General features: G+C 44.4%; 2 protein-coding genes across 2 annotated transcripts; both read left to right on the forward strand.

Moving 5' to 3' along the window:
* Positions 1-505: 505 nt before the first annotated feature.
* TMEM35A (transmembrane protein 35A) lies at positions 506-4,863 on the forward strand. The gene is made up of 2 exons (XM_031594120.2): positions 506-880; positions 3,310-4,863. The coding sequence occupies exons 1-2, from the start codon at positions 761-763 to the stop codon at positions 3,694-3,696; spliced, it is 507 nt and encodes a 168-aa protein (XP_031449980.1). The 5' UTR covers positions 506-760; the 3' UTR covers positions 3,697-4,863.
* A 1,130-nt stretch (positions 4,864-5,993) lies between these two features.
* On the forward strand, positions 5,994-23,935 carry CENPI (centromere protein I). The gene is made up of 21 exons (XM_031594119.2): positions 5,994-6,086; positions 7,399-7,708; positions 8,319-8,456; positions 9,446-9,564; positions 10,087-10,194; positions 11,324-11,372; positions 11,678-11,724; positions 12,430-12,519; positions 13,159-13,287; positions 13,525-13,689; positions 13,960-14,080; positions 14,287-14,378; positions 14,671-14,788; positions 14,886-14,950; positions 15,394-15,491; positions 15,844-15,979; positions 16,608-16,732; positions 17,813-17,861; positions 18,593-18,826; positions 20,203-20,244; positions 20,860-23,935. The coding sequence occupies exons 2-21, from the start codon at positions 7,510-7,512 to the stop codon at positions 20,986-20,988; spliced, it is 2,253 nt and encodes a 750-aa protein (XP_031449979.2). The 5' UTR covers positions 5,994-6,086; positions 7,399-7,509; the 3' UTR covers positions 20,989-23,935.
* Positions 23,936-26,931: the final 2,996 nt, after the last annotated feature.

A 26,931-nucleotide genomic window follows, 5' to 3' on the forward strand; every position in this document is an offset into this window, starting at 1 on the left:
GCCAACCAGCAGCTCAGGCTGCACGGGGCCCCATCCAACCTGGCCTTGAATGTCCCAATGGGTGGGACATTCTCTGAGCAGCAGTGCAGGGCCTCACCGCCCTCTCTGTAACAATTTCTTCCTAACCTCTAAGCTAATCGTTTTTTTTTTTTAGTTTAAAGGCATTCTCCCTCTTTCTGCCACTATCCGCCCCTGTAAAAAGTCAGTCCCCATGCTGCTTATAAAATCCCTTCAGGAGCTGCACTGAGCTCCCCCTGCAGCCCTCTTTTCCCCACGCTGAGCCCCCCCAGCTCACAGCCCGGCTCTGTAGCAGAGGTGGTTCTCCAGCATCATTGCTTTGTATAATTACACCTCGGCTTCTTGCTGTAAGGTGGGAATAGATCTCTGCCAGGCTGTTCTTCTGCCAAAAGGAAATCGGCCGCAAATTAAAGGAGGGGAGAGAGAGAATGACTTTACATCAAAACAAAACAAAAACAAAAAAAAAGAAAAACATGGGATCAGGAAACACGGTTGCTGTGGAGCCCTACACGCACGGGGAGGAGCTGGCAGCGGGGTTGCACCGTCCCTATTGGGACGCGGTGCTCCGGGAGCAGCAGCCCGTGCCCGGAGTTGCGGGGTGTTGCGGGGCGGGCGTTAGGACCCGGCGGCCGCGGGGCGGAGAGGCCGCATCCCTGCCGCTGCCTCTGCAGCGTTATTCCTCGCTTCCCTCCATGGTGACCGCAGCCCGGAGGCCGCGTTAGGACCGCATCCCGGCGGCTCGATGGCATCCCCCAGGACCATCACCATCGTCGCCCTTTCGGTGGCCCTGGGGCTCTTTTTTGTCTTCATGGGGACCATCAAGCTGACCCCGCGGCTCAGCAGGGATGCCTACAACGAGATGGTGAGGCCGGCGGAGGGGCGGCCGTGAGGCTCTCGGTTGGGGATCGCGATCGCTGCGGAACAACGATGGGAGGGAGGGAGCTGTACGCTGGGTACGGGAGGAACCGAGCGAGAAGATGCGGGCATCCTCCTGCGCTCCCTGGGAGAAAGCGGGGCGAGGAGGATGGGATGGCACCGCTGTTCCCTAGAGATGGGGGAAGGATGGGTGCGGGGTGCGGGGTCTGGGGAGGGACTGCGGGTCCGGCCATCCCTGGGCAATGCCCGCCCCGGATCACACTCGATGTTGCGGGTGCTTTGCTGCAGGAATAATGGCACTGAGTGTCCCCACCTCACCGGGCTTGTGTGAGATTAATTCCCATCCGTGAGATGCTGTGGGGTTCTTAGCAGGCAGAAGAAGATGTGAAGAATCACCTAATTACTCCCTGTGCTCTGGGAAATGGATCTCTCCCCCATAGGGTGCTAAGGAAGGGGATGGCACCGTGTGCATTTATCAGCTGGGAGAATCCCAGAGCAAGAGCAAGGGCTGGCCCTCTGCTCCCATCCGCCTTGGGTTATTCTCCTGCCCTCCTCCATTTTCATTTTATTCTTTGCAATGGTGGAAAAGCGCCGGTGTAATTCTTGGGCCCGTAAGAAATAGTGATGGAAGTTTCCAGCACGTTCTGTTCTCTCCCATCACTGCACCTGCTTTTCCTTAGCTCTCAAATAACATCTGAACGGCAGTGCTGTGTCTGCAGACCTGCACACGTCTCTGATAGAGGACAGCATTGCAGAATAACTCAGGAGTGAGAAGTGAGAAGAAAATGACCAGAAAACAAAGCTCTCCGGCTCCTGCTGCCTCAGTGAAGTTTAGGAACAAGGCGCTGAGGTTTAGCAGCATTGCAGAATGCTCACTGCATAGCACTGGGCTTCTTTGTGGGTTTATGCTTTGCCAGGAGTGAGGCTTACAGGTAGGGATGATCTGCATTTTTATTACAAAGAGGAAGTGGAGGCATTCAGACATTGGGCAACAACACCATTCTTAATGCCCTGTGCTGTGTTGAGGCTCATTAGGTTTCTATGCTTTTGCTGCACAGCAAACCAGGGTGATATGTTAAATAGATAAGATGGGGATGAAAACCTGATTTTGCTCATCAGTGTGTGACTTCTTGCCCCAAGCAAACAGAGAACCACTGCTATTTACCCAAATGTGCAGTGACTTTATTAGTTTTATTTTCCCATTCAGCAAAAAGCACGCACAGCTGTTTGTTTGTTGGAATACCAGAGTGCTGCAGGGCATACCACCAACCCATTGCTTTATCTATCTGTTAAAAACTGCTGCCTTGAGGAGAGCTTTTGTTGACAGAAGTCTCAAAGCACATTCTTACCTTACATCCACTTGGTCAAGGGATCTTTGGTAGCAAAAATGACAAAACTGAATATTGTTCAACCACAGCATCGTCAGCTTCTCTTAAAATTCACAGAGAAGTGGGGAAGTTCTGTGTGCCCATAATGCAGGTTTCCAAAACTGCTTGGGAAGTAAATGTGCAAAACCACCTATAGCTCATGTTCAAATGCAAAAACCTGAGTGCATGTAAGGACAGAGGTTGCTTCTTTCCTGAAACAAGGAGGCAGCTGTGGAAGGAGGCTGGCAGCAGCTCACACTGCTTCTAAATCCAGCATAAATCAGAGGGCAAAGATGTCAAGTGTCTGCTTGCTTTTATCTGAGGAAAGAAAGGATGACAGAGGTGTGTAAGAGCAGGAGCAGGACTCACAAAGGTGAATCTGAGCTCTGATGCGTTGTCTGTCCCACACTGAGTCTGTCCTGCCCACAAGCCCTGGGGCACTCTGTGTTGTTTTGAGATGGGAAGTGATTTCTTCCACCTTCTGTGCCCTGGCTTGGCGGGGACGAGGTGTGTTATTTAAGGGCATGATACTCTCAGATAGTTGGTTTTTTTAAACATGGTTCTGCATTGCTGATCGTAGCAATGGTAACTTCAGATTTTGGGAGAAGGTGTGCTTAACACACTCCTAGCTCCAGCACTGGCTTCTAGTTTGCACAGCTGTCTTCCAGCTCCTGAAGGAGCATTGCAGGTTGATGGAGTGTTAATATCCATCAGAAGCTTTATGGCTACAGAGGGGTATCATGCCAGTGGGGTTTGTGATGACTGAACTGATCTTGGTTTCTCAAGGAGGCTGTGGATGCCCCATCCCTGCAGGCATTCAAGGCCAGGCTGGATGTGGCTCTGGGCAGCCTGGTCTGCTGGTTGGCGACCTGCACATAGCAGGGGGTTGGAACTGATGGTCATTGTGGTCCTTTGCAACCCAGGCCATTCTATGATTCTATGATTGTATGATTGTATGACTCTATGATCTTTACACCATACCACACTTACCTATGTCAATGAAAGTCACCTCTCCCTTCTCACATCACCGCATGATGCTTGGTTTCAGAAACGAGCCTACAAAAGCTACGTGCGTGCCCTCCCCATGCTGAAGAAGATGGGAGTCAGCTCCATCCTTCTCCGCAAGAGCATCGGAGCCCTAGAAGTGGCATGTGGCATTGTCATGACACTGGTTCCCGGCCGCCCTAAAGATGTGGCCAACTTTCTGCTCCTCCTCCTGGTGCTGGCTGTGCTCTTCTTCCACCAGCTAGTGGGGGACCCGCTCAAACGTTACGCCCATGCTCTGGTTTTTGGGATCCTGCTCACCTGCCGCCTGCTGATTGCCCGCCAGCCTGAGGAGCAGCCACCAGAAAAGAGGATGCTGTCGGTGAATGGGGATGAGCAGCCACTCCTCCACGAGGCAGCTCCTGAGAAAGGCAAAGTGAAGGTATCTTAGTGGAGTGAGTCTGAGGAATACGGACCCTCGAGGCAGCTCTCTCCAAAAGCACCCAGAAAAAAATCTTTTTTTTTTTTTTTAAATTTACCTATTTATATTTTTCAGCTGTCTAAATAAAGTTTCACTTGGGGTCTGAGAGATACATGGTATGTTTACACCGTAGTCTTGCTTTTGCTGCTGGCCTGTAATGTAGGAAGATACAAGCTAGCTTTGAGCAGGATGGTTTGGAGGCAATTAGCACCTGGCTGGAGGAACATTGGCCTCAGCAGGAGCTGCAAAACCAGAGTGTGGGCTAAGATTTGGGCAGCTCATCATGCTAGCTTGGCACTCCTGAGGTGGGGGTTTGTCCCTGAGCATAAGACCTGAGACCCTCAGCAGTGTAAACTTGGCCTGGATGCACTTCTGCTATGTTGCAGCCTCAGCAACAACTGCTGGGTAGAACATTACCACTGCCCTGTGCTGGCTTGTGCAGCCCAGCCCATAGAATCACCCCAGGCACAAATGTACATTTTCTTTTATGTTGTCAGGCAGGGAATGGACCCTATTCAGCATTCTTGTGTTTGAGGGAGGTGTCCCATAGCCTTTGTTGCCTGTGACCAGTCTGTTGTGTGGTCCAGTGATGCAGGGAAAACATGTGATGCACTACTTACATCTTCTTGGATTTCCATGCTTTGCAGAGGCTTTAGAATGGGGCAGTGACCTCTTAACTTTTTCCCTATTTAACATGAAGCAATGGTATCTGTTTACCTCCCAACTGAGAATAAGGCTCCCCGCTGAAGGGATGGGAAGCAGAACTGCCTAAAGAATTGCTTTTATCCATTACCATATTCCAAAACAGTTTGCTGCTGGCAAAAAGCATCAAACTCTCCCTTTCAAGAAAAAAAAATAAAAACAAATCTCTTTTTCCAAAATTCCTGCAACTTCTTGGAATCCATGGTTACTGCTAATAGATGAGGGTCTGAACATGTCTGGGTGTCACACTGTGCATCCCATACACAGCTTCAGTGGGAATGTCCCACTGCGGGAGGTTGTCTCACAAGACCCCAAATCCCTGTGTGTCAAAGCTGAAATCTTATGGAGTGTCACAGAAGTGTGTTTTACCTCTGAGTTCTGTTTGCTTCTGTCGATGTTTGTCTGGGTTTTTCCTTAATCGTTATTGATGAAAATAAACTTCTTTTTTTTTGAAATTTGGAGAAAGATGTCCTTTTGGGAGATGCATCTGAAAATAATCTTCCCGTGTGCTCCAACACTACACCTAAACCAGGCAGCATCACATCAGGGGGATTTCAGAGAAAGACAAGGCGATACAGGATGGAAGCCATGGGAACATCGCTTCAGTACAGAATGGCAGCCAGAAAAGATATTAAATCCACAGTAAAACAACAGTGTTGTATCACTGTAAGCATCAGACAGACGTTTGCATGCAGTGCTTTGCTCTTGCAGTTGACTCAAGCCCTCTGCTACGACAGATGCAGCTCAAACACAGGTATCACACAAAATCCCCCTCCTGGAGCCCCAAGGAGCGACAGATTGTCACAGACAGAGGGCACTGCCAACAGGGCACCTCGGTGGGGCAACCCCTGCTGCTCACAGACCATCCCAAGGTCACCCCAAACGTGCACGCCGTTTGCTTTACTTCCTGAAGGGCACTTGTGCAACACCTAGGCCTAAGCTATCAGTTCCAAAAAGACAGGGGGATACACCACCAAGCCCAAAGCACACCAGGACGTGCGTTCCCCTATGCAAAGCCCTAAGAACAGCACCAGCCCCACAATGCATGCCCTGCTACACAAAGCACTGTGGCACGGCAGCCTTCCCACATCTCCAGCTCAGTGTTCTGTGTTTGCCACCAGCACTGCTCCGCACCACAACCTGCACAGACACCACGAGGCAGCACAGACCATTGCTGCGGGCTGTTAACTAGATGCAGGCAGCAAGTGGATTCCCCTTTCTCTCCTTCAGAAGAAGGCTGGTCCTGAATCCAATGATGGCTGACCTCCATCACTGACCCCAGCACCAGCCCATTTTTGCTTGCTGGAGGTGATAAGGGGGCAGGAACTCATTTATCCCTTTGATAACACATTATGTTAATCCCGTGACTTGTGACTTGTCTGTATTTTTTAAACCTTTTTATGCGCTTCCAAACGCAACGCGCATCCCTTCCCTTATACCCAGCACAGCGACTGCGCATGCCCAGAACGGCCGGGAGCGCCGTCACCGCTTTGCGCACGCGCACACCGAGCTAGACGCGCGCTCTCTGAGGCGCTGCGCAGTGCGCGCTGCGCATGCGCGCATTCATTAAAAGGCGGCCCGGAGGCGGGGGGGGCGCTGCGTGGTGAGCGGTGCGCATGTGCGGCGCGGAAGTTTGAACTGCGGGCGGTTGGAGTGAGGTAATGGTGGCGGGCGGGCTGGGGAGTCAACCCGGGGCCTTGGCTGCTGGGGGGGGCTGGGAGTGCTGGGGGAGCTCGAGGGGAGCCTCTTGGGGAAGGGGTGTGTGTGCTCGGCTGGGGAGGGACGGAGAGAGGGAGGGGGTTTCTCCTGACAGGAGCTGTGTGGGCACGGCCTGCTGCTGCGCTCCTCCTGAAGCAGCTGTTAGCTGTGGGCACGAGTGTCCGAGTCTGTGCCAGCGGCTGTCACGGTGCTTCAGGCGGGACCTGGGCGGGGATCTGTTCTGGGGTGCTGCACCCAGAAGTGAGTGATAAACCTGAGGGAAAATGGGGGCTCTATCAGCTCCAGAGCTGAATCACAGAATGGCCTGGGTTGCAAAGGAGCACAACGCTCATCCAGTTCCAACCCCCTGCTATGTGCAGGTTGCCAACCAGCAGACCAGGCTGCCCAGAGCCACATCCAGCCTGGCCTTGGATGTCTGCAGGGATGGGGCATCCACAGCCTCCTTGGGCAACCTGTTCCAGTGCCTCACCACCCTCTGGGTGAAAAACTTCTTCCCTGAGGAGGGGCTACAAACTGCAAGCCACCCTGCTTTCTTGTGACTGGGAAACAAAACCAATTGCTCCAGCACTTCAGCAGTATGCATATATATATGCACTGTGCCTAAGCCAGGAGCTTGTAGCAGTGTTCTAAGTCTTCTGGGTAAAGCGCTGATCTTGATGGAGAGCATGGAACACCACTTTTCACGATTGTACTTTAGCCAGAGCTTGGCAGTGTTGTAGTGCTGGTAGCTCTTATGCTTCACTTGGGCCCTTATTATTTATATTTTTTAAACCCTACCTGTTAGATAGAAGCAGACTGTAACAACCTAATTCCTGTAGAACAGGAAGAAGGGTGCTTTAATCCTTTAAAATCTGGACATCAGCTTTCAGGAAGCTGCTGTCTGTTGGCTGACTGTGTTGCCATGTACAGTAATAAGGCTGTTCACAGTTTTCTTATCCGTTTAATTTATGCACTGGATTGGCTTTCTTTTTGTATTGTTTGCTGTCTGGTTATGTTGGTTTTGGATCAAAAGACAATGTAACACTTCATCAAATGAGCTTTATTTAAAGAACATTAGTGTTAGATCTGGTGGATTTTTATCATCCCTTTCTTAATTTTAAGAAAATTTCTCAATTCAAAACACCTTTGTGTGTGAATCATTCAGTGACTGACTGCTATAAATGATTTGCTGTGAGAACTGCTGCTGTTACCTTATCCAGTATCCCGATAAAATCAGTTTGTTAGGAAAACACTTGTTTTCTTTTCTTGCAGGAAACTTGCTCTTCAACACTTGATCTGTCTGCTTCCCCCTTTGCAATGAAGGACCAGAACCCATGTGACAAATGAGTGGAATTCTCCCATCTCAACTGAAAGTCTGAGAAGATGCAACGAAGGCAGAGTTCTAAGCACTCCAAGCGACCTCTGCAAGTTCACCACAGCAATCAGACTGATCTCTCTGCTTGGAGGAAAGGAGAGACAGTTGATACTGGAAAAAGTGCCCAGAGTCATCGATCTCTGAGTGATCAGAAAAATGACAATGAGCAGGACTCCCTTGAGCAAGCTCTGAGCTACTTTGAGAAAAGTAAGAGAGCAGATGTAAGATTAACTATGAAGACTTGTAAAGATTGTTAATGTCTAATGTTCCTTATTCTAACATCTGAGCTTTATAGTAGCTTGACTTGTTAGTGTATTTAAAGGTTTTTTTCTTTTGCTTGCTGTATGTAGCTTGTTTTTCTTGGAAAAGAGAAGGCTCTGGGGAGACCTCATTGTGGTCTTCCAGTACGTGAAGGGTGTATATAAACAAGAGTGGGAACAGCTGTTTATGAGGGTGGATAGTGATAGGACAAGGGGGAATGGTTTTAAAACTGAGACAGGGGAGGTTTAGGTTAGATTTTAGGAGGAAGTTTTTCACTCAGGGGGTGGTGATGCACTGGAATAGGTTGTGGATGCCACATCCTGGAGGCATTCAGGTCCAGGCTGGATGTGGCTCTGGGCTGCCTGGTCTGGTGATTGGTGACCCTGCACATAGCAGGGGGTTGAAACTGAATGATCATTGTGGTCCTTTTCAACTCAGGCCAGTCTATGATTCTGTGGAAAGCCCTCCAAGAAGGACTACATAGAGGAGTAATTCAGATAAGTTTAAAACACTTCAATTTAACTTCAGAAGTTGTTTCATTGTGTTTTTTTTCTAGTTCAAGATCGAGTTTCACTGAAAAAGAGTGAAGTTCTGCAGAAACACTTGTCTACTCTGGAAAGCATTGCCCTGAAAAGAGGTTTACCCCCTGAAGGATTTGATGTATTGCTAGATGTGGCACTCAGTGGCAAACTTGGTAAAATGTTTATGACTGCTGGCATGTCTTTGGTGCATGTCTCCTTCCCCTCTAACTGAACCTGCTTGAGGTGGTACATTTATAGTGGCTGTTGGGTTTGGTATAAAAATCATCTTCCTTGCACGCTCCTGTGTGAATTCTGAGTTCAGATGCCATGTGGTATGGAATATCCCTTTAGCCACTTTGGGTCAGCTTTCCTGGTTCTGTCTCCGCCCTGCTTCTTGTGCACTGCCAGCTTTGCTGATAGAAGAAACTGAAACATTTTTGAAATAGTGTAAGCACTGCTCAGCAACAATTAAAACATCAGTGTGTTATCATCATAGTTTTTCTCCTAAATCCAGAACATGGCACTGTACCAGCCACCACAAAGAAAATTAACTTTATCCCAAGCAAAACCAGGACACTTTCATAACTCTGTTAATGAAACTCACTAAAATTAGAGCATTGTACTGCCAATCAATTCAGCAGTGTCATTGTGTTGCTCTCTTAGAAATAGTGGCCACCACTTGTATTTCTAAATTAATGTAGTATTAAATAAAAAGGATGACCTTCCTCTTTCTCCCATCCAAGAGGAGCACGCAGGATTCTTTCCTTATTATGCAAGTAATTTTGTTCTTTTATTGATTCACGTTGCTTGGCTTATCTCTAAGGCAATAATTGGCTGATGTTTGGCTGGCACTCATATACTCTTCTGGTGAAGGAATTGGTCATTAATATTACCAGAAATGTGCTACTTCTCTTTGTCTTGCAAAGAGTCTAGAGGCTGTTTCAGTGCTAAAATACTAGATATGCTGTTTTCTTTCTTTAATCTGGACTTTTTTTCTTTTGGCGATACAGATAGTCCCTAATGGATTCTTGTGCACTGTTACTGTAAGCAAAGACTCTCTGAATAATTTTGTCTGGGGTGATCTTAACCTAACCTTAAAACCATATTAAAGAACCTGGTACGTGAGCAGCATCTGATCTTCAATAGTTTTTTTTTTTTGCAGCTGATGGAGTGAACACTCGTTTACTGAAGAGCCTGATCCCAGCCTCAGTAATACCAGAAAGTTCTGTTGTTTCTTCTGTATCTTGGTTCTGTGTCAGCAAATGCTCAAGCAACATCCAGGTAACTTCATGCATGTTTGTTATAGTTACTGTTTCTGCACAGGATTGATGAGTATCTGAACAGGTTATGTGCAGGAAGCAGAAGTGCTGTGGTTTTAATGTACAAAGTTACTGCATAAACTGCTGTCATTTAGACTGTTGGAGAGACCTGTACCTGAAATGGCAGTGGGAGCTGAGGGACACTTTGGAGTTGAGTGGAAACTTGCACAGTTTCTACTTGTCTTATATCTCTAGTGTAAAAACCTTTAAGGACTGTCCTTCTGGCCTTCATGTAGGCTGAAGGTTTGCATCATTTTTTAGTGGTTAGCACATATTCATTACTGATGGTTTTTCTGTTGCAGTATGGCCATAGATGTTCTGTCTGGCTTTCTTCCACAGCAGAATTAGTGCTGGTTGTTTAACTGTAGTTGTCTGGTTGTCTTTGAATGTGCTGTAATGATTGTTCTTCTTAACCTGGCTAGTGCCTTGTCTGTTCTGGTTTTGCCTGCTAACCTAATGTAAGATGGCTGTTTTCTGTCTGCAGCTGCTTTTTCTAAGATGGCTGATCACGATGTTTGACTTCATTGATCAGAAGGAACAAGTTCATGCCCTCTATGGCATCTTCTTTTTCTTCCTGAATGATGAGAAGTTGGTAAGAAGAACCGAATATACAAAATTGAACAAAATAAGTCTGAATTAGTAGTCTGCATATTAATGATAGAATTAGACAGGAATAGCTATAAACTAGGGATTTTTTTGGTGGAACTTACTTTCCTTTTCTCCTTTTGGATTCAAAGATTGCTGGTTACTTCAGAGTCAGAAACAGGAAAGCACTAAGTTGTTTCAGTTTGAATAATGTGGTCTGGTTGTTAAAATGATTTCAAGAACTGATAATCTCATACACAGACAGCTACAGTGTATGCTGCAGTGCCTGGAACAGCTTCTATAGGACATCAGATAAAGTCCTTTTACTCCTGAGAAGGAAAAGCTGACTTGTGTACCTGGGGCAAAAAAGAACCCAGCAACCTTTTGGAGAAATGTTTATTGAATGATGGGAAACTCAAAATGCTGTTCTTTGTTGGTTGGGAGCATAGCTTAAATAAGAACAGGTACTGAGGAGCTTTGTGCTGTAAGGTATCTGTAAAATCTGGGTGCTGGGATGCTGAAATAGCTAGATTCAATTCAGGTAATACTGGAGTTGTGTTAGACATGAAATTGGTAATATTAATCCAGTTAAGAATACTTTGGGTTTAAGACTCAAAGTTCTGATTACACTGTCAACCAAATTTTCAATTGTTTAACATCAGTTGTAGTCTTTTCAGGAAACTGGATTTAAGTTAAATCTTCAATTAGCATTTTCAAGTACAGCTGAGCCAAACTTAGACCATTGCAGCCTCTGTTGTAGTAAGCATTAATGTATTATTTTTACTTAAGGGTAACTTTTGCTTTGGAAACTTTCACTGCTGATCTCTGAGATGCATAAATCATTCTCAAAACTAGGACAAGAGGTCACTGAGTGGTCTGGTTACTATGAAAACTGCATATAATGGACATATAGCAAATTTGTTTAGATAACATATGTGACATGTAGGAATGTGCTGCTTCTTATGGAAAGTAAGGTAACCTGCCCCTCAGTGGGGATGCAGTGCTGACTTGAGGCAGCAGATGGAATGAAGCAGTATTAACTTGTGAAGCCTTTATGGAAGGGGCGTCACCTCCAGTGTATCCTGGTTAGTGGTTTGCATCAGCAAGACAGGTTCATTGCTGCCTTTTCTTTGCAGTGTCCCTACATCTGCCATGTGCTCTACCTGCTGACCAGGAAAGAAAATGGTGAGAGTCCTCATCTGTGTGAGATGAAATACCATTTTGTTTCTTATTCTGTGTACTGGTGCTGCCATATCTTCCAGTGGAGCTAATACAATGACCAGGCAGTGCAGTCAAGGAGGACTTAGCTATAATTCTATCTGATTTGTAACATACTTGATGAAGTGGAAACCTGTCCATTAGCTCAGAAATAATACTGGCTGTTTCCGCTAGCTTTGCCATACCAATAGGAGTTGTATCTCATTTTCACTTAAATGCTGAATAAAAGTGGTGGGTTTTTTAATTTCTAACTTTCTCAATTGTTTTTCCAGTCAAGCCTTTTCGGGTCAGGCGACTCCTTGATCTCCAATCAAAAATGGCAAGTTCATTTCAAATCTTGTAGAGGCTGAAACTGTGCTGAATGGTGCAGCTTCTGAGTGTCCTTACAGAGCAGAGAAAAGAGGCGAGCAGCTTAGGATGGGATTAGGCTTGGAGCAGTAGGCTGTCATCTTTCTAGCATCTGAGCTTCTCTACCTGCATGTGCATCCTGAGTTCTCATATTTTGTTTTTTTCTGTTGTTGTGAGCAGGTGCAATGATGTGTATAAAACTGTATGTTTTATAGAGATGTAGTAGAGCAAATTAGTTTCACTTATCTGTTACCTTCTTTAATTTCCTGTTCCAAGCTTTATTAAAAATTACTGGGAAATATAAGGTTATGTAGTACCTGCTGCCTTTTTGTAAGAAACTAAAATTGCTTTAGAGGTAATTACAGTTACTAGAGAAGTATAAGTGGAGCTATGTAGTTACAGGAACACTTGGAGCATTTAATCTGCAGAGAGCTGTATTTTTTTAATAGGTTTTTATGTTAAATTTCTTATTAGAGCTATGACAGTAGGAAATCCTTTCTCCTAATCCCTCCTACAGTATTTCACTGGCAGTTTTACTCTATTCATCATATACCTCTAGTTACTTACTGATGTGTACTTGTGAAAGCTTCCAGTAATGAGTGTTTCTGCTTTGTAAATACAATATTTGATATCTATATTAAAAACGTATCACATCTTTCCTCTGTTTTCTTGACAGGGTATGCAACCTCATCTGCAGGCTCTGCTATCACTTTATAAGCTTTTCTGTCCTGAGCTGGTATCCATAACCCTTCCTCAGAAAATGAAGGTGAGGAGTCAGATTTAATCTATCTAAAATCAGTACTTGTGACAGTATTTGTGATGAGCTTTCTGCTTGTGCTGTAGCATGATTTAACAGTGAAGTTTAACTATTTCCTGGATGTTCCTACAGTAGTTTGGGGCTTGATTGGAGTTAAATGTAAATGAAGCGACGAAAATAAGTTTTGTGCGGAAAAGATGTTGGACATAATTAATTCATCCAATTTCATTTTAGCTGTGATATCTGATTTGAGAGCTCAATTACTCATTGAGTTGTTTGGTTTGACTGAATTCAAGAAGTCTTCCTTATAACTTGTACAAGCATTCCTTTGCCATAGTTTTCTTGTAGTGTGTACTTGAGATTTACTCTATGAACAGATGATTGATCTTAAGAACTATAAATATTGGAATTCCCTTATGAAAAAGGGGGTGTTTCAGAAGAAACATGAAAGTGGAACCACGAAGTACAGTTAAAAGATAATGAATGCAAAGAGTGACAGTAACTTGCTGTCAAACCCCAGCCTCTTGGTCTGTCAGGCATAGATGAGCGTATATACATCACTGTGATGTCTGCTGGAATAGAACCTGGTCTTTCTGTTGCTTTGTCTTAATTTGGCTTCTTGCATATGTTTCTGACTTTTGTTTTCAGGCTTATTTCAAGAATGCAGACGGCCCTTGGAAAGCAGCAATCAGCACTGTAAGGCAAAGAAACCAGGCCAATTCTACAGTGCCCCAACCATTGCTTCTAGGCACAGCTCAACCTCACTCACAAAAAAGAGTAGGTTTTCCTCCTCAGGAAGCTGCCAAACAGCTGTTTTCATGATGAGTAATGGCAAATAGTGGGAGCTGGGTATTATTTCAGAGCTCTGAAGGGTGGGATAGCTATATGGAAATGCAGCATACCCGCTGTAATGGAAGCCTGAATGCATTTTTTTTTTGCATAACAGGATCTTTGTGAACAGTGGGCACAAACGCACAGCTGAGTCACTGCTGTTTGTTTGTTTCTTTCCTACAGAAATGGAATACCCAGTTGATTGTACCTGCAAGCAGTGCCAACGCACAGAATTTAGTGGTGGGTGGGAAAATGAGCCGTGTTGATTCATTCAGTGCTAACAGATCTTTTCCAGTGGAGCAGCTGCGGACCTTTCCCCAACTCCTACAAAATATCCACCGCCTGGAGGTGAGTGGCAGGAAGGTCTCAACAAGCCCTGTGCATGCTTTGGAGAAAACAAGAGATCTTTGTGCTCTTATAGGTATCTAGTGTGTGGGCAACCTAATTCAGAAAGAGCATCTAGTCCTGAGGCTGGTGAGCAGGAGGCCTGGAGGATGATCTTTCTACCAATGAATGATTGGACAGCTCTGATAGCATGAGAGCCTGTGGCAACTTACAAATATAAACACAAAATAACTAGTTTAGTTTTGTTTATTTATGTTGCCCCTGTTCTTGCAGTTTCCTTCCCAGATGGGCTCAGTGCTAACAAACCCGTTATTGCTTCACTACATGAACTGCAGCAAAGATGAATCTGCTTATCTGAGGCTCTACTATTGGATGGGACAGACTCTTCAGGAAGGTAAGAACTTAATATAACCTCTCATAGTGGGGTGGTTAAGGTTGTCTGAAGCTTTTTCATCATTTGATAATAGTACTTTGCCATTTGGATTTATAGTGCTAATTGTGTGGTGTTAAAACAAATACTGCATAAGAGTTAAATTTTATTTCTGGCTTTGCTTATTCTTGCTGTGCTCTTGTTCATATGCATTACTCTCTTCTCTTCAGAGTGCACCTGGTGTGTAGTTGATAATAACCAACATGAAGAAGAATTCAAAGGCTTCCTGGAGACCGCCTACAAGGCAGAGTGTTTCTTACAAGTAAGTGCCTGCTATGTGGAAAACAAGGGTTTCTTGAAGTTTTTTAAAGTACATTTGGGACTTGTGTGCTTCCTGGAGTTTAACTAAGAAATGGCAGTGTCTGAAGTTGCCCAAAGACTTATTTTTAAAAATACCCTTTCCAATAGGGAGCCAATATTCTGGAGATAATTGTGATTTCTACAGGAATGGTAATTTGAGTGTCCTGGAGAATTACATTACATTACATGAAACCTCTTCCTTCTCCAGGATGATCTGGAGACGAATTTCTGAATGCTCACCTTCTGCTTTCTAGGAGGGATTTCCTTCCTGTGAGGAGTTCCTATACAGGAGTCTTCCTCTCTGGGATGGTGTTTCCTGCCGATCACAAATCCTCCAACTCATCAGTTGGATCCCCCTCAGTACCTTCTCTGGTATGTGTTGCAGATCTTTTGCATGAGGTTGGACAGTGTCTGATCTCAGGGGAACAATTTAAGCACAGATAGCATGCTGCTTTCTTGTTTATTCCAGAAATGAAATCACAACTCTGCGATCCCCTGGCACAGCTCTTCTTCACATCATCCCTTTACTTTAAGGTAACTTGAGTGAGTGGCTATTTACTTCTAATTGGTACTGCATCTGCATTTGTATAAAGTGTAACAATCTGAAGGGCTGTACAGGGAGAAGTCTGCCCAAACATAGGTAAAATGTTCTTATGATGTAACTTCTCTGGGAATTTGAGTGTCTTTTAAGACATATCTTGACTAGAGCAACTTGAGGCACTGGATTTAGAAAAAACTGTCTGATAGTATGAAAGGCAGTAGCTGGTTTTTATTGCAGTTCTAACAGAATTTGAAACTCTCATTCTCCAGCAAAAGCTATATAATGTATACATCTAGTTTAAAGGGAGACCACAGATATTCACTTCTCTTTGAGAAAGTCTTGGTACATTTTCTTGTATGCTTTAATTCTCAGGGCATCCTGTTTAGTGTTCTTCTGTAAATTTTCAACAATTTGTTGTCTTTTTTAAATCCTACAGTGCAGTGTTCTGGAGAGTCTGAAAGAGCTGCTACAGAACTGGTTAAACTGGCACGTGGTTCAGCTGGATTCAGAGTCTGATTCTCAACTCAGTTCTCTGTAAGCTTGTCTAAAGCATATCTTAATATGTCTGTTACCTAATGCTAAGATCAGTTGGTAATGCTGTAATGCTTCTGCTATATTGCAAGCTACCTTGTAGGTCCTGGTTTTTACTTCTGAATTAAAAATATTGGCACTGAAAGTTGATATGTCCAGAACTCAAGATCCTTGTAACACTGACAGCTGGGTCATGTCTGTAATTGTGTGGGTAACAATCTACTACTGGATATACTTAAAAAAAACCAAATAATTGGGGATGGCAGGGCAGAAAAATAACTTAGCTGCTTCTTTTGTATATTTCTACCTTTTGTGAAGAGGTGTGTGGGGTAATATTCCCTGTGTACTGCTGCAGGAATACCACCCTTTCTGGACTAGTGAGTGGGGTGGCTGAACTCATCAACTTTGTGGGACGGATTTCTACTGCTGCATTGCACTTAGAGAAGAGTCATACCTTCTTACTGCACTTCATCCTGGACTTCTATGAGACCGTATGTGTTCTGTTTGCTTTGTCTTTCACAATCCCATTTCCCTGAGGCTGTTTACATTTCAGCTAGAAAAAAGATGCAAAGTCACCTTCCCAAATATGGTTTAAGCTTTGATTAATTGCCAGAATGTTCTTTAAATGTTCCATTATAGTTTTTCCCCCAGCAGTGAATAGTGTTAAATCTATTCTAGCTTCCCTATATCTTCTCTGTAGATGTGTTTACTGCCTGGTGAATTCAGCCATGCTGTTATTGCTCTTACAACTTGGATACTGTTGCAAAGAGTTAAGGAAACAATGACAGGGCTGGGAACTTCTCCTAACAAAAATGTTTGTTAAATGAGCAAAACAAATGGGCTCTATTTTAGAGGGGCCTAAGTAAATGTTACCCAAGGAGCAACCAAATACCAGCATTATGGGATACTTAAATGGTGAAAACGGACTGAGATGTGAGCTGAGAGTGGATAAATGCCTTGTGCCTGGAGGAAACGAGTAGAAGGTTGGAGTGGGACAGTTCCTCCTAGATCAAGTTGATGGAGCTGGCTAGAATGCAGCATCGTGCTCTTTTGCTCCTAGATGTTTGGGGGTTTGTTAATGGCAGTAATAATCTGCCTAGATCTGCTGGTTTTCTGCAGGTGTGTGACATATATCTGAAGTACAAACTGCCGTTGCTGATAATGCCTCCTGCTGGAGTTTTCTACCCAGCACTGCTCAGCATGGATTCTGTCAACTTAAATCAGCTCTGCTACATCATGTACAGGTACTACAAATGGTGTGGGCTGTAGGGGTTTTTCTTGTTGTCTTTTTTGAGTTTTTGAAAATGAAATTATTTGGGTCTATAAATCTGAAATTGAAATCTATACTTTCTCCTTATGCAAGGCAAAGATGAAATGTGTCCAGCATTCATGGTAAAATATTTTATAGCTATAACTTGCATTTTGTTCCCTGCTCTGTTATCCTAAATGGCAGCATTCTGACCTTTCCTAATGTTATCACTAATATGTAAAGGAAGGAATTTGATATAGTTCTGAGAGGATTTATGTTGCCTAGCAACAAAGAGCTTGCAATCATTAGCAGTTAAGCATTAAACTTCTTAGTCCTGTGCTCTGACCAGCAGATTTGGATTTTCCCTTGTGAATACTGTGCTGAGTAGGAAGCACTCTTGCCACCCTGAAAATGTTTGGGAATTTAGGCCTATCTCGTGCCCACAGGTCTCACAGAAGCACTGCTTAGCTCTGCAGGATCCACTCCTACTGTTTTTGGCCCTGTTAATTCCAGTGGCTGCATCTGAGAAGAAGAGTAGCCAATTGCTGACAGCTGGCGTAGGGCTCTCCATGTGGCTTTTTTCTCTAAGGAGTCTGCAGGGTAATTAACGTGACAGGATGCTCTCTGGGAAATGAGAGGAGCTAGTGCTTATTATATAGAACAACTGTCAAGTTGTGTTACTTCCAGTGACTTCCGTTTCTCTGCTTAGTGAATGAAAGTCTTTCATCTTAAAGATACACTGCATTTTTCTGCTCATTTCAGGACTATGCTGATTCTTGTGCATAGGCTTTCTGAAAGTTTGTCTCTGGCAAGCTCAGTTGTGTGTTACTCATCCAAGACATGAATCTTAGCAGACTCATCCTTACTCCCTCAGGGAAAACTGAGTCTGTACCAAGTGATCAAGTCCCTTTGATTTTTATTTTCCTCCTTCTCTTTTGACTAGAAGAGGAAAACTGGATGGTCTCTTATATTAAGAAAACCTTCCTTCACTCTGTAAACACTTCTCCAGTGTTTTTCTCAGCACTGACAGATAGGTGTCAGTAAAACTTACTAACTCTTGTTTGTTTTGTTTTAGGTATAGAACCAACTTGATAGCTGCAAAAGAGAATGAGATGAGTAAAAAGGTATCTGTTGTGTTCTAGGATGGACCTTCCTAAGGAACTGGGTTCAATAGGAGGAAGGCACTTTGATAGTGTTCTTAAGGACTGCAGGGAATGTCCAGCTGCTCAAAGATTCTTGTTGTGGTTTGACCTGGTAGTCAGCTGAGCACCACACAGCCATTCATTCACTCACCCCAACCCTCCCAGTGGGACAGGGAGAGAACTGGGTGGAGACAAGAAGTGCAATTTTATGGGAGAGATAATAAAATAATTTGCAAGGACAGAAAAGGCACAGAAATAATAGTAATGATTTTATATATTTATATACTTTATGCACAGCCAGTTACTTTCCTCTTGCTGAGTGATACCCAGCCAGTCTCTGAGCAGCAGCAGGCTTCTTTCAATGCCACCCTCCTCCCCTCCCCAGTCCAGCCAATTCACCCCATATGTCATATGATAGCCAATTCACATGATGTCATGTGGTGTGAAATATCCCTTCTGGCCAGTTTGGCTCAGCTGTCCTGGCTCTGTCCCATCCCAGCTCGTGTACCCCTTGGTAGGGACAATACAAGAAGCTGAAACATTCTTGGCTCCACACAATATTGCTCAGCAGCAACTAAAATATCAGTATGTTACTGGTGTAGTTGTCCTGAAGCCAAAATGTAGCATCATGCCAGACACCAGAAGAAAATCAACTCTGTCCCAACTGAAACCAGGACAATGCATTTTTGACTGTTTTTTTTCTTGTTCCTTAGAAAATACAGCAATTCAAGTTCAGTAGCCAGACATATCAAGAGTATAACCAGTACATCATAGCCATGGTGGGTTGTCTGTGGACATCCAGTGCATTCCAGAAGGATAATCATCCTCAAGGCATTTGTCTGGATGATGAATTGCTGAAGAAAACTGGAGTGGAGGAATACAAAAACAGCTTCAATATTGTCTACCACCCAGCTCTGATGTGCTATGCTGTTGACTTCCTGCAGCAGGTAATGTTGTAGGTGAATACCTTGGCCTTTGGCAGCACCAAATGGTGCAGTGATCTTTTCTCTAAAGAGTCTCTCAGTGTTTGAGTAAAAACAGCTCGATGTTGATTTATGCATTTTTGGGATACAACTAAAATGGATAAATAGTGAAAAAATGAACTAATTCAGTTACCTGCTTCACAGAATACAGTGCATGACAAACTTTTAAACTCCCAGAAATGCATATTTCAGTTGTATTTGGGTACTCACAGCAGAACTTGTAGCTGTGCTTTCTGGCTTTTGCTTTGCCTTTTGAGAATGGTCTAAATAAATACATGTAGCTGCTTCCAAGTACAGGATAAATCATGATGTACTCTAACATCCTATGCAAATTCTATTAGCTGAATTCTAAATGCCCTCACGTTACTACTGTTAATGAACAGTGGAGGGAGCAGCTTGCCAGAGTTGTTACTGTTTAAGAAGTGCATGTTGCTCTCAGAGATCAGGCTTTGTAGGCCATCCAGGAGGTGCACAAAGCTGCTGTTTTGTTGCAAAGATTGCTGGCAGACTGCAAGCATGCTCCTAGAATGAGACACAGTAACCTTAGGTTAAATGTGAAGTGAAGAATACTGGTTAGGTATACTACGAAATTGCCTTGGCTTACCTGCTTAGTGTCTTGAACCTGAGTACTTTGTTACTGCTGGCTTAAACCCAAGTTTTCCCTTTGACAGGTGAAATTTTTTTAATACAAGTTAATAAAACTATTTCTTTAGTCTTTCTCTTGCTATAGCAGAACTAGTATTTATTTCTTCATCTAGGTCCTTTTTCCTTGTAACTTTTGTAAGTTTTAAAAAAGCCCATCAACATAATTCTGAAGAACTCTTCTTTTCACTGCAATACCAAGACAAGAAAAAATGTTTAGCTGCAGTGCTATCTTAAATACTTCAGTGCTGAGCACCAGAGGGCGCTGCTCTGCAGCACACTTTGAGAACGCAAGCACTAAGCTGATTGTCAGTATGGTATCTCTTCCTTCCTTGTTTCATTGAGGGTAATTATTTATCTGGAAATTAATAGAATCCCCAAGGTTGGAAAAGACCTCTAAGGTCATCCAGTGCAGCTGTTTTGCAGGGATGCCTCTTATGCTGTGCAGATAAAGTTGCTAAAGACACTGATGTGTATCTCTGTTGCAACCCAGTAATGCTGCAGCATGAGTCTCCTCATTGCCTTGCCACTTGTGGACTTGGCCAGGTGTAATGCTGGAAGCTCGTTCTGAAAGATAATATCTGACTTTGCATACCTAGAATTCCTGATTTATGAGGGGGAGCAAGCAGTGGCCTAGCCATGCTGCATGTTCTTTTGATATACATACTTGACACTGTTCTTTATTTTCTCTCCTTAAGGCCTGGCCAGATGATACCACCTTCAACTTCAATCTAATTAAGGTAAAATGCCTGTTTTCACAAAAATAAGGAAACTTTTATCAGCTACTTAGTAGAGAATATGGGGGGAGTGGGCTGGGGGAAGGAGATGTTGATCAGCTTCAAAAATGCTGTGCTTCTGGTGTGCTTGAAGCAGAATTTCTACAACCAGTGAACCTACAGAATATTAAATTTGAGATGAATGTGTACCTCTGTACACACTGAACAACTGTCATGCAGTTTGTTTCCTTTCCTGTATTGTGGTGTGCTTCAAACCTGATTTGGAAGAATCACCCTGTTTAGTGAATGAAGGCTTCAAATCCATGTGAATTTGGTCTTTCACATTTTTTGCTGTTGATCGAACAATGTTGCTCTCTTAGAATTGGGGTTTATGAACATCTTCCGTATTAAATAAGATCATGATTTTTTTTTATGTTCAAGCTAAGAACAGGAAATATGTAAGTGAAAAGTGTGTACATCTAGGTACAGGGTGAGACCCCTGTACACCTATTGAGTGTTTATGGGCCAGGATGGTTATTGTAAAACTGTGGCAGGTTAAATTTGCATAATTCTTCAGATTGGCTTAAGAAAGCCAAAGCTGTGTCCTGTGTGTCTGACTACTCTTTTCTCCTTTTTCAGGGGAAGAAGTGGAACTGGTATCTGAGATATCTCTATGGGCAAGGTTTAGAGGGCCTGAAGCTCTTCATTGAAAGCAGCATCAATCGTGTTTCCAAGGCCTCTCAGAGTAAAGAGGATAAGAAAGTGTGACTCTAGGACTTGTTGGAGCCTTTTTGTCATCTGGAGTAGGGAAACAGAACATTAGCAGACTGTGTCAGTAATTCTTGCTTCCTCAGAGGAAAGAAACAGAGCAATTATGCTTGCCTTCATTTTTGTGCTGGCATCTGTGTTAGGAAAGCAAAAATAGAGAAGGAACATTTAGGCTGTTTTGGTTCACCAGCTCTGAACCCCCTTATTTCCTGCTGAACTTCTTTTGCCTGAGGCTGCTGAGCTGCTGTGATATGTAACATCCCTGTTTTTCATCTTCATTTTTCTTTGTTGGAATATCTGAAGGGAAAAAACACTTTCCATCTCAAAGCTGCAGCGAGAAGTGCTGCCTCATTTAGAAGATATTGATATGACCCTCCTCTTTCTTCCCTGACAACTTGCACAGTACCCTGGACAACTGATTTTATGCTGGACTGGAGGACTGCATGTTTCCCAGCTCCCTGCTGTGCCATGTACATGCTGTGTCATAACAGGATGGCCAGACTGACCCTCCTGAACTTCACTTCTGTTATGAGTCTTCCAGAAGAGACTTTGTGATACCTTTGCTTGTAATGTTCTTGTAATGCACTTGAAGAACTTTGTGCACCACTGGTTTACTGGTGACCTTCAACAGCTGAACAGAATTGCCACTGGCTCACCATTTCCTATTGATAAGCTTTCTTTCTTGTGTTTTTAGTTCTATAATGTTGTATATTAAATGTGTACATATATATATATATTCTGTAAAAATACTTCAGAAATGCCATTTTGAAGGATCTCTGATTTAAAAAAAAAAGCGTCCTCTCGTATTCTATTTTAACACTAAGTAGAAGTCAGATGAACTGAGGTCTCCAATTATCTCACCACTAATGTGGTTGTAAATGCTCAGAAGGTGAGTGACAGAGACTTCCTTTCTGTTGGGGAAGATGCCTGTGTTCTGAAAGGTGTCTGATGTATGTAAATGTTTTTAAAGATGCTAGTAGCAAAATGCTATGTGAGCTACTGAACATTGCATAGTTGTTCATCCTTGATCCATTTTTTTTCTTAACCTTTGTAGGTGTTTTATTCAGAAATAACAGGATTGTGCTATGGAAGGCAGTTGTGGCACCACCAGTCCTATTTTGTGCTGAGAACAAACTGGGTACAGTTCTGTTATTCAGGTGCATGGGATGGACTTTTGTAGGTCATTCTTTCACATCTGGACACTTCTCTTCCAGATAAGACTTTTTCTCTACTACCTCTCCACTTACATGGAAGAATGGGCCCATTAGAAAAGTTGCTGCTCTCTTTTTTCCTGCTCTTACTGTCCAACATGGTAAATTTTGTAGACAACTTTCTATTACAAGCATATGCTCAAAAGTTTGTCTGACCACAGCATCTGCTTGAGGACTAAAATTAAGGTAGTCGAGCTCTGTCAATTTCTTCATAAGTTAGGAAAGAAATCAATGATTTGTCTCTAGTGCCCTTCTCTGCCAGTTGTAGTACTTCTGCCTTGTGTGTGCTCTAGGACAATATAATAGAAACTGTCATATTTATTGATGGGAAGAATGAGGGATGAATAGTTCTTTCAGTCGTCTTCTTTACCTTTCTAATAGCCAGGTGAGATGCTCCCAAATCACCAGCTGAGCAGCTGGTTCCCAAACCCAAGCCCTCAATTCCTTAAGGCACAGTGACCTGGGCATTACACATCCAGATGTGAATGGCTCAGGCTCAAGTTAAGCTGAATTCCTTTTGTGAAGCCACGTTTGCTTTGTGTTTATATTACTCATCTCCCTACAAAACCTTGATTATGTATACATCCTTATACAGCGGGCAGTGTTGCTCTTGCATAGAGTCAGCTTGCTCTGAAGGAGTTAACAATTTCAACCTGTTTTCAGCTGGAATGAGGAAACTGATTCCTCTGTGTCCCTGCTTTCTATTCTCTTGCTGGCCTACTTCCCTCTGCTTGCATTTTGCATTCCTAATGCCATGAATAAATCAGGACCCAAGGATTTAGAAGGTGGTACAGCTGTAGCCACTCAAAATCGAACCTCTGAGGCTTACACTGCAGCTCCAACAACTGCCAGCATGTATGTTCTGAGCCCTTTAATAACATTTAACTGTACCAAAAATAAAACTCACCTCTGTGCTGTTTTCCACTAATGTTTACACACTGGTACCTCTATCCCATGTCTCCTCACTTTGCTTCCTTTGCCTTTGAGTTGAAGCTCAGCTATAAGCCCTTCAGGCAAAGCAGTCACCTCCTGATCACTGTGGTTTATCACCAGTTTTTGCAGCGAGGAGAAGAGGAATAAGGGAAACTGAGGACTGTGACCCTGCTGAGAGTTCATCTTCAACTGTGTTAAAGGTTCTGTAGAGAGCTCCTCTCCCTGGCTGTGGTCCTAGATCCTCTGATAGCTTGTCATTAATAATGCACGCTGACCTGATTTTCTTTGTAGCTCTGTGGCTCCTGGGGGAGAGTGTGTGAGGAGCTCTTTGTGGGCTCTTCAGGTGGAGGATGCTTCAGCCTGGGAGAACAACAGGTATTGGAAACAAGCTTGCTCTGGAGGATGAGTATCTTGAAAGAACCAAGTCTCCAAATATCTACTTCTGGGAAAGATGTCCCTCATCATGGCTCTGATCTTCAGAATAACAGTTACAACTTGTTCTGATGTGTTTATTGAGGAGGTCATTAAGGTCAGGTGGCATTAGGCTCGAGCCCTGAGATCTGCACCCAGCTATCAGAGCTGTGCCATAACTCCCAGCTAACTGTGATGGTTGGGGCAGGCACTGAAGTACCTGAGCAGTACTGGTGGTTTCAGTGAAGTGCTGATTTGTGATGCTGCCTTATTTCTGTTCTTGGTTTTGTGCTCTATATGAGGAAAAGATTCCCACAGCAAAGGTATTTTTTTAATGCCTTGATAAATTTGCTGTCAGTTTGCTCACCTTCCAAGCTCACTGCAAACACATCAGCTCAAATGGTCCTCAAACAAAGCAGTGGATACCTTCCACAGCCTCGAAATACAATTCTGATCCTGACAGCGTTAGAACTCTGTATGCTCAGATGGGATGCTGTTCTGCTGCTTAAAGAATCGACCCCATCAGCCTGCAGTGGGCACTGTCAGAGGTGTGGCACAGAGCAGGCTGCTTAGTGCTGTGCAGGAGGTGGGGAGTGAAGATGCTGTTACATGGTGCAGTTCCTGAGCCCCAGGCACTGGGTTTGGACAAAAAGGTGAATATTTTGTTGTCTAATGCATTTGGGCTCTTCCTTTAAGGAATACAGCAGTATTCCTTCCTGCTTGTATGTGTGGCTTACCTGTAAGCCCCGAATGCCCACTCACCAGGAATCCTTGCAGGTTTATCCCAGCCCTCTTCACACATCCCGTGCCCATGCCATCCCCGCTCCAGCTGCCTGCACATGGATCACTAAGCAGTTTCCTTTCTCTTAGGGCACCTCTGTTCTGCGTCGAAGTGAATTTCAGCAGCCCCTGCCTGATTGCTTTCCTGCCTCTGTGTGCAGAGCCTGGAGAGCAGAGAGGGATTGGAGAGCACGTCACAAATGTGCTGACAGCCTCTGAAGAACAACAACAAAAAGCCCCTGAAAGCCTGTCTGCCTTTTCTCTGTCACGTTTTTGCTTTCTCTAGCCCTATCTCCTTTCTGCTGCTTTTTTCCTCTCTCAAATTCTTTTCCCCCATTTGCTCACTGCTCTGAACAGATTTCCTCCCTCCTCTTTTCTCGTTCCCAGGCAGGGCTGCTCCAGTGCTGCTGCAGGAACAAACACAGAGGGGTCTGCTCTGCTCCGTGCTGCCTGCCTGCACAGCTCCCCCCCTTCTCTCACCCCAGGTATCACGCTTTTAGAAACCCTCCTGCTGCTTTCCTAAATACTTCAGACAGCGTGGGATCTGTGCTTGGGAGATCTGGGTGTTTATGGATGCTCACAAAGGAGTTAGTTATTTACTTGACATCGTTTTCTTTATGCAGATGGAGGAACAGTAGAGTTTGATGTCTGGGCAACCGTTCTTATATTTGTCTCAAGCTGAATGTAGGGCTCCTGATTTGGGGTTTATTTCTTCTCATTGCAATAAGGCCCTCTGTGTTCCCTTCCCAAGCACGGTTACCTCCCTGATGTCTGGGCATGGAGCAGCTCTGTCCCTTTGTGTGAGGTCCATCCCTTCTGGCTTTCTGAAGGTGAACACTGTATGACCCCTCCCATCAATGATCCTGCATCAAAAATGCATCGCTGTCAGTTTGGTACGGACTGCCATGGCAGAATTCAGTCCCTTCTGTTGTTTCAGATAGGTGGAGCCCAGAGGAGGGAGCTTCCATCTCAGCAAAGCACAGGGTTTGGTGGCACTTGGGAAGAAACAGCATTTCTTTAGGCTGTAAGATGTTGACGTTCAGTCAGTGTGAATGGTTCCAACTTCACCCAGGAACATCGAGCTCTGTTTCAATGATTTAAATCGATTTCTGCTCCGCTGTTTAAGACTGAGCATCGCTGGTGTCAATCAGAACTAATTGCACTTCTGGGTCACGTCTTATGAAACCTACCTGGATTTGGTCTGTTGTATATCTGTGTTTTATTTAGCACTGTGCATGTTGGGATGTCCCTTCTGGTCAATGGGGATTGCTAATTTTGTTGTTGAGATGAGCCTTTGCTGATTAGTACAGCATGAACGAGGCAAACCAAGGTATGGAGTGTTGGTGGATGGGGGGTTCCTGGAGTTCCACAGGAGGTGGCATTGGGGTTATCTTCAGAACTGGAAGCATATCAAATCCAGCATTCCTTCTCACAGACTTCCCCCACACGCTTCATAGGGTGGCAGCACTCATGTGAAGGGCCGTGTTTATGGCAGATCAGAGCATGTCTCCCTGATTTCCTTTGAGTCCTGACTTGCCAGGCTGTTTGTCCTAATTATGTCCTCACAGCACAAGGTACCAGGGCCCTGGGATGATGCTCCCAGCCGTGCAGGCAAGTCATCCACCAGAGATTCTGGTTTGTCTCAGAACTTAAGCAAAGCTGACACAAGAGATTATTTCCTGTTGCATCCTCCTGTTCCTAAACTGTGTATTTTGCTGCATCCTAAATTATTGATAGTGCAGGGACACGTACTGCAAAGTGCCTTATTTTTGCCGTTCCTGCTGTCTGCTCATGTCTGTGTGCTGATGTCCATCTCCTGTGCATGTGTAACTCAGCTTGATACGTCCTTGCTTTGTTCATGCATGTTGTCATGTTCCTTACGGTGTTGGTGACAGATGCACTTTGATCTGCTCACATCCCTCTGTGCAGTGGTGGGACTGGGACTGCCGGGCAACCCATAGAATGGCCTGCCTTGAAAAGGAGCACAATGCTCATCCAGTTCCAACCCCCTGCTATGTGCAGGGCCACCAACCAGCAGACCAGGCTGCCCAGAGCCACATCCAGCCTGGCTTTGAATGCCTCCAGTGATTAGGCAACCCTTCCAGTGCTGTTCCCCCCCTCCCCTCGCTCTCCTCAGCTAACCTAGCAGTTATTTGTGAGTGAGCATGCACGAAAATAGCCCAGGAGAGAGACAGTCCTGGTCCGCCTCCCAGTCCATACCCAGGGCTTGGTTTTTTTGTTTTTTTTTTTTTACTTTAAATACAGCTTTTCAGGGCAGGTTTTGCTGCGCAGCTGTGGCTGTTGTGGAGGCAGATGCTATTGAGGCTTTGAAAGCAGGAGGCGTGCAGTGCCTACCTGTCCTCAGGTTGATCCCTTTGTATCCACCTCACAGCAGCGTTATGGCATCAGAGTGTTGTTCTCAGGGTCCCCAACCCAACTGAAGCATCATCTGAGCTGACGTTTCCCAGGTTGAGATAACCCAGCAGTGACAGCATGGGATGGGGATCAGATCTGCACGGCCAACTCATTGAGCTCGGCTTCTTATCCCATAATGTGAAAATAACACCACTGACAGAGTTCAAACGCCTTGCCTGGGAGGACCCAAAGA

Source organism: Phasianus colchicus, chromosome 14, assembly GCF_987193195.1.
Source record: "Phasianus colchicus chromosome 14, bPhaCol1.hap1.1, whole genome shotgun sequence".
Taxonomy (NCBI): Eukaryota; Metazoa; Chordata; class Aves; order Galliformes; family Phasianidae; genus Phasianus; species Phasianus colchicus.

What these genes read in the sequence shown, in the direction of transcription:
- TMEM35A (XM_031594120.2), top strand. Translation starts at nt 761, where the DNA reads ATGGCATCCCCCAGGACCATCACCATCGTCGCCCTTTCGGTGGCCCTG. An exon ending in GGGATGCCTACAACGAGATG is followed by an intron (nt 881 to 3,309) that starts GTGAGGCCGGCG and finishes GCTTGGTTTCAG; the next exon opens with AAACGAGCCTACAAAAGCTA.
- CENPI (XM_031594119.2), top strand. Translation starts at nt 7,510, where the DNA reads ATGCAACGAAGGCAGAGTTCTAAGCACTCCAAGCGACCTCTGCAAGTT. An exon ending in GGGACAGACTCTTCAGGAAG is followed by an intron (nt 14,081 to 14,286) that starts GTAAGAACTTAA and finishes TCTTCTCTTCAG; the next exon opens with AGTGCACCTGGTGTGTAGTT. An exon ending in AGGCAGAGTGTTTCTTACAA is followed by an intron (nt 14,379 to 14,670) that starts GTAAGTGCCTGC and finishes TCTGCTTTCTAG; the next exon opens with GAGGGATTTCCTTCCTGTGA.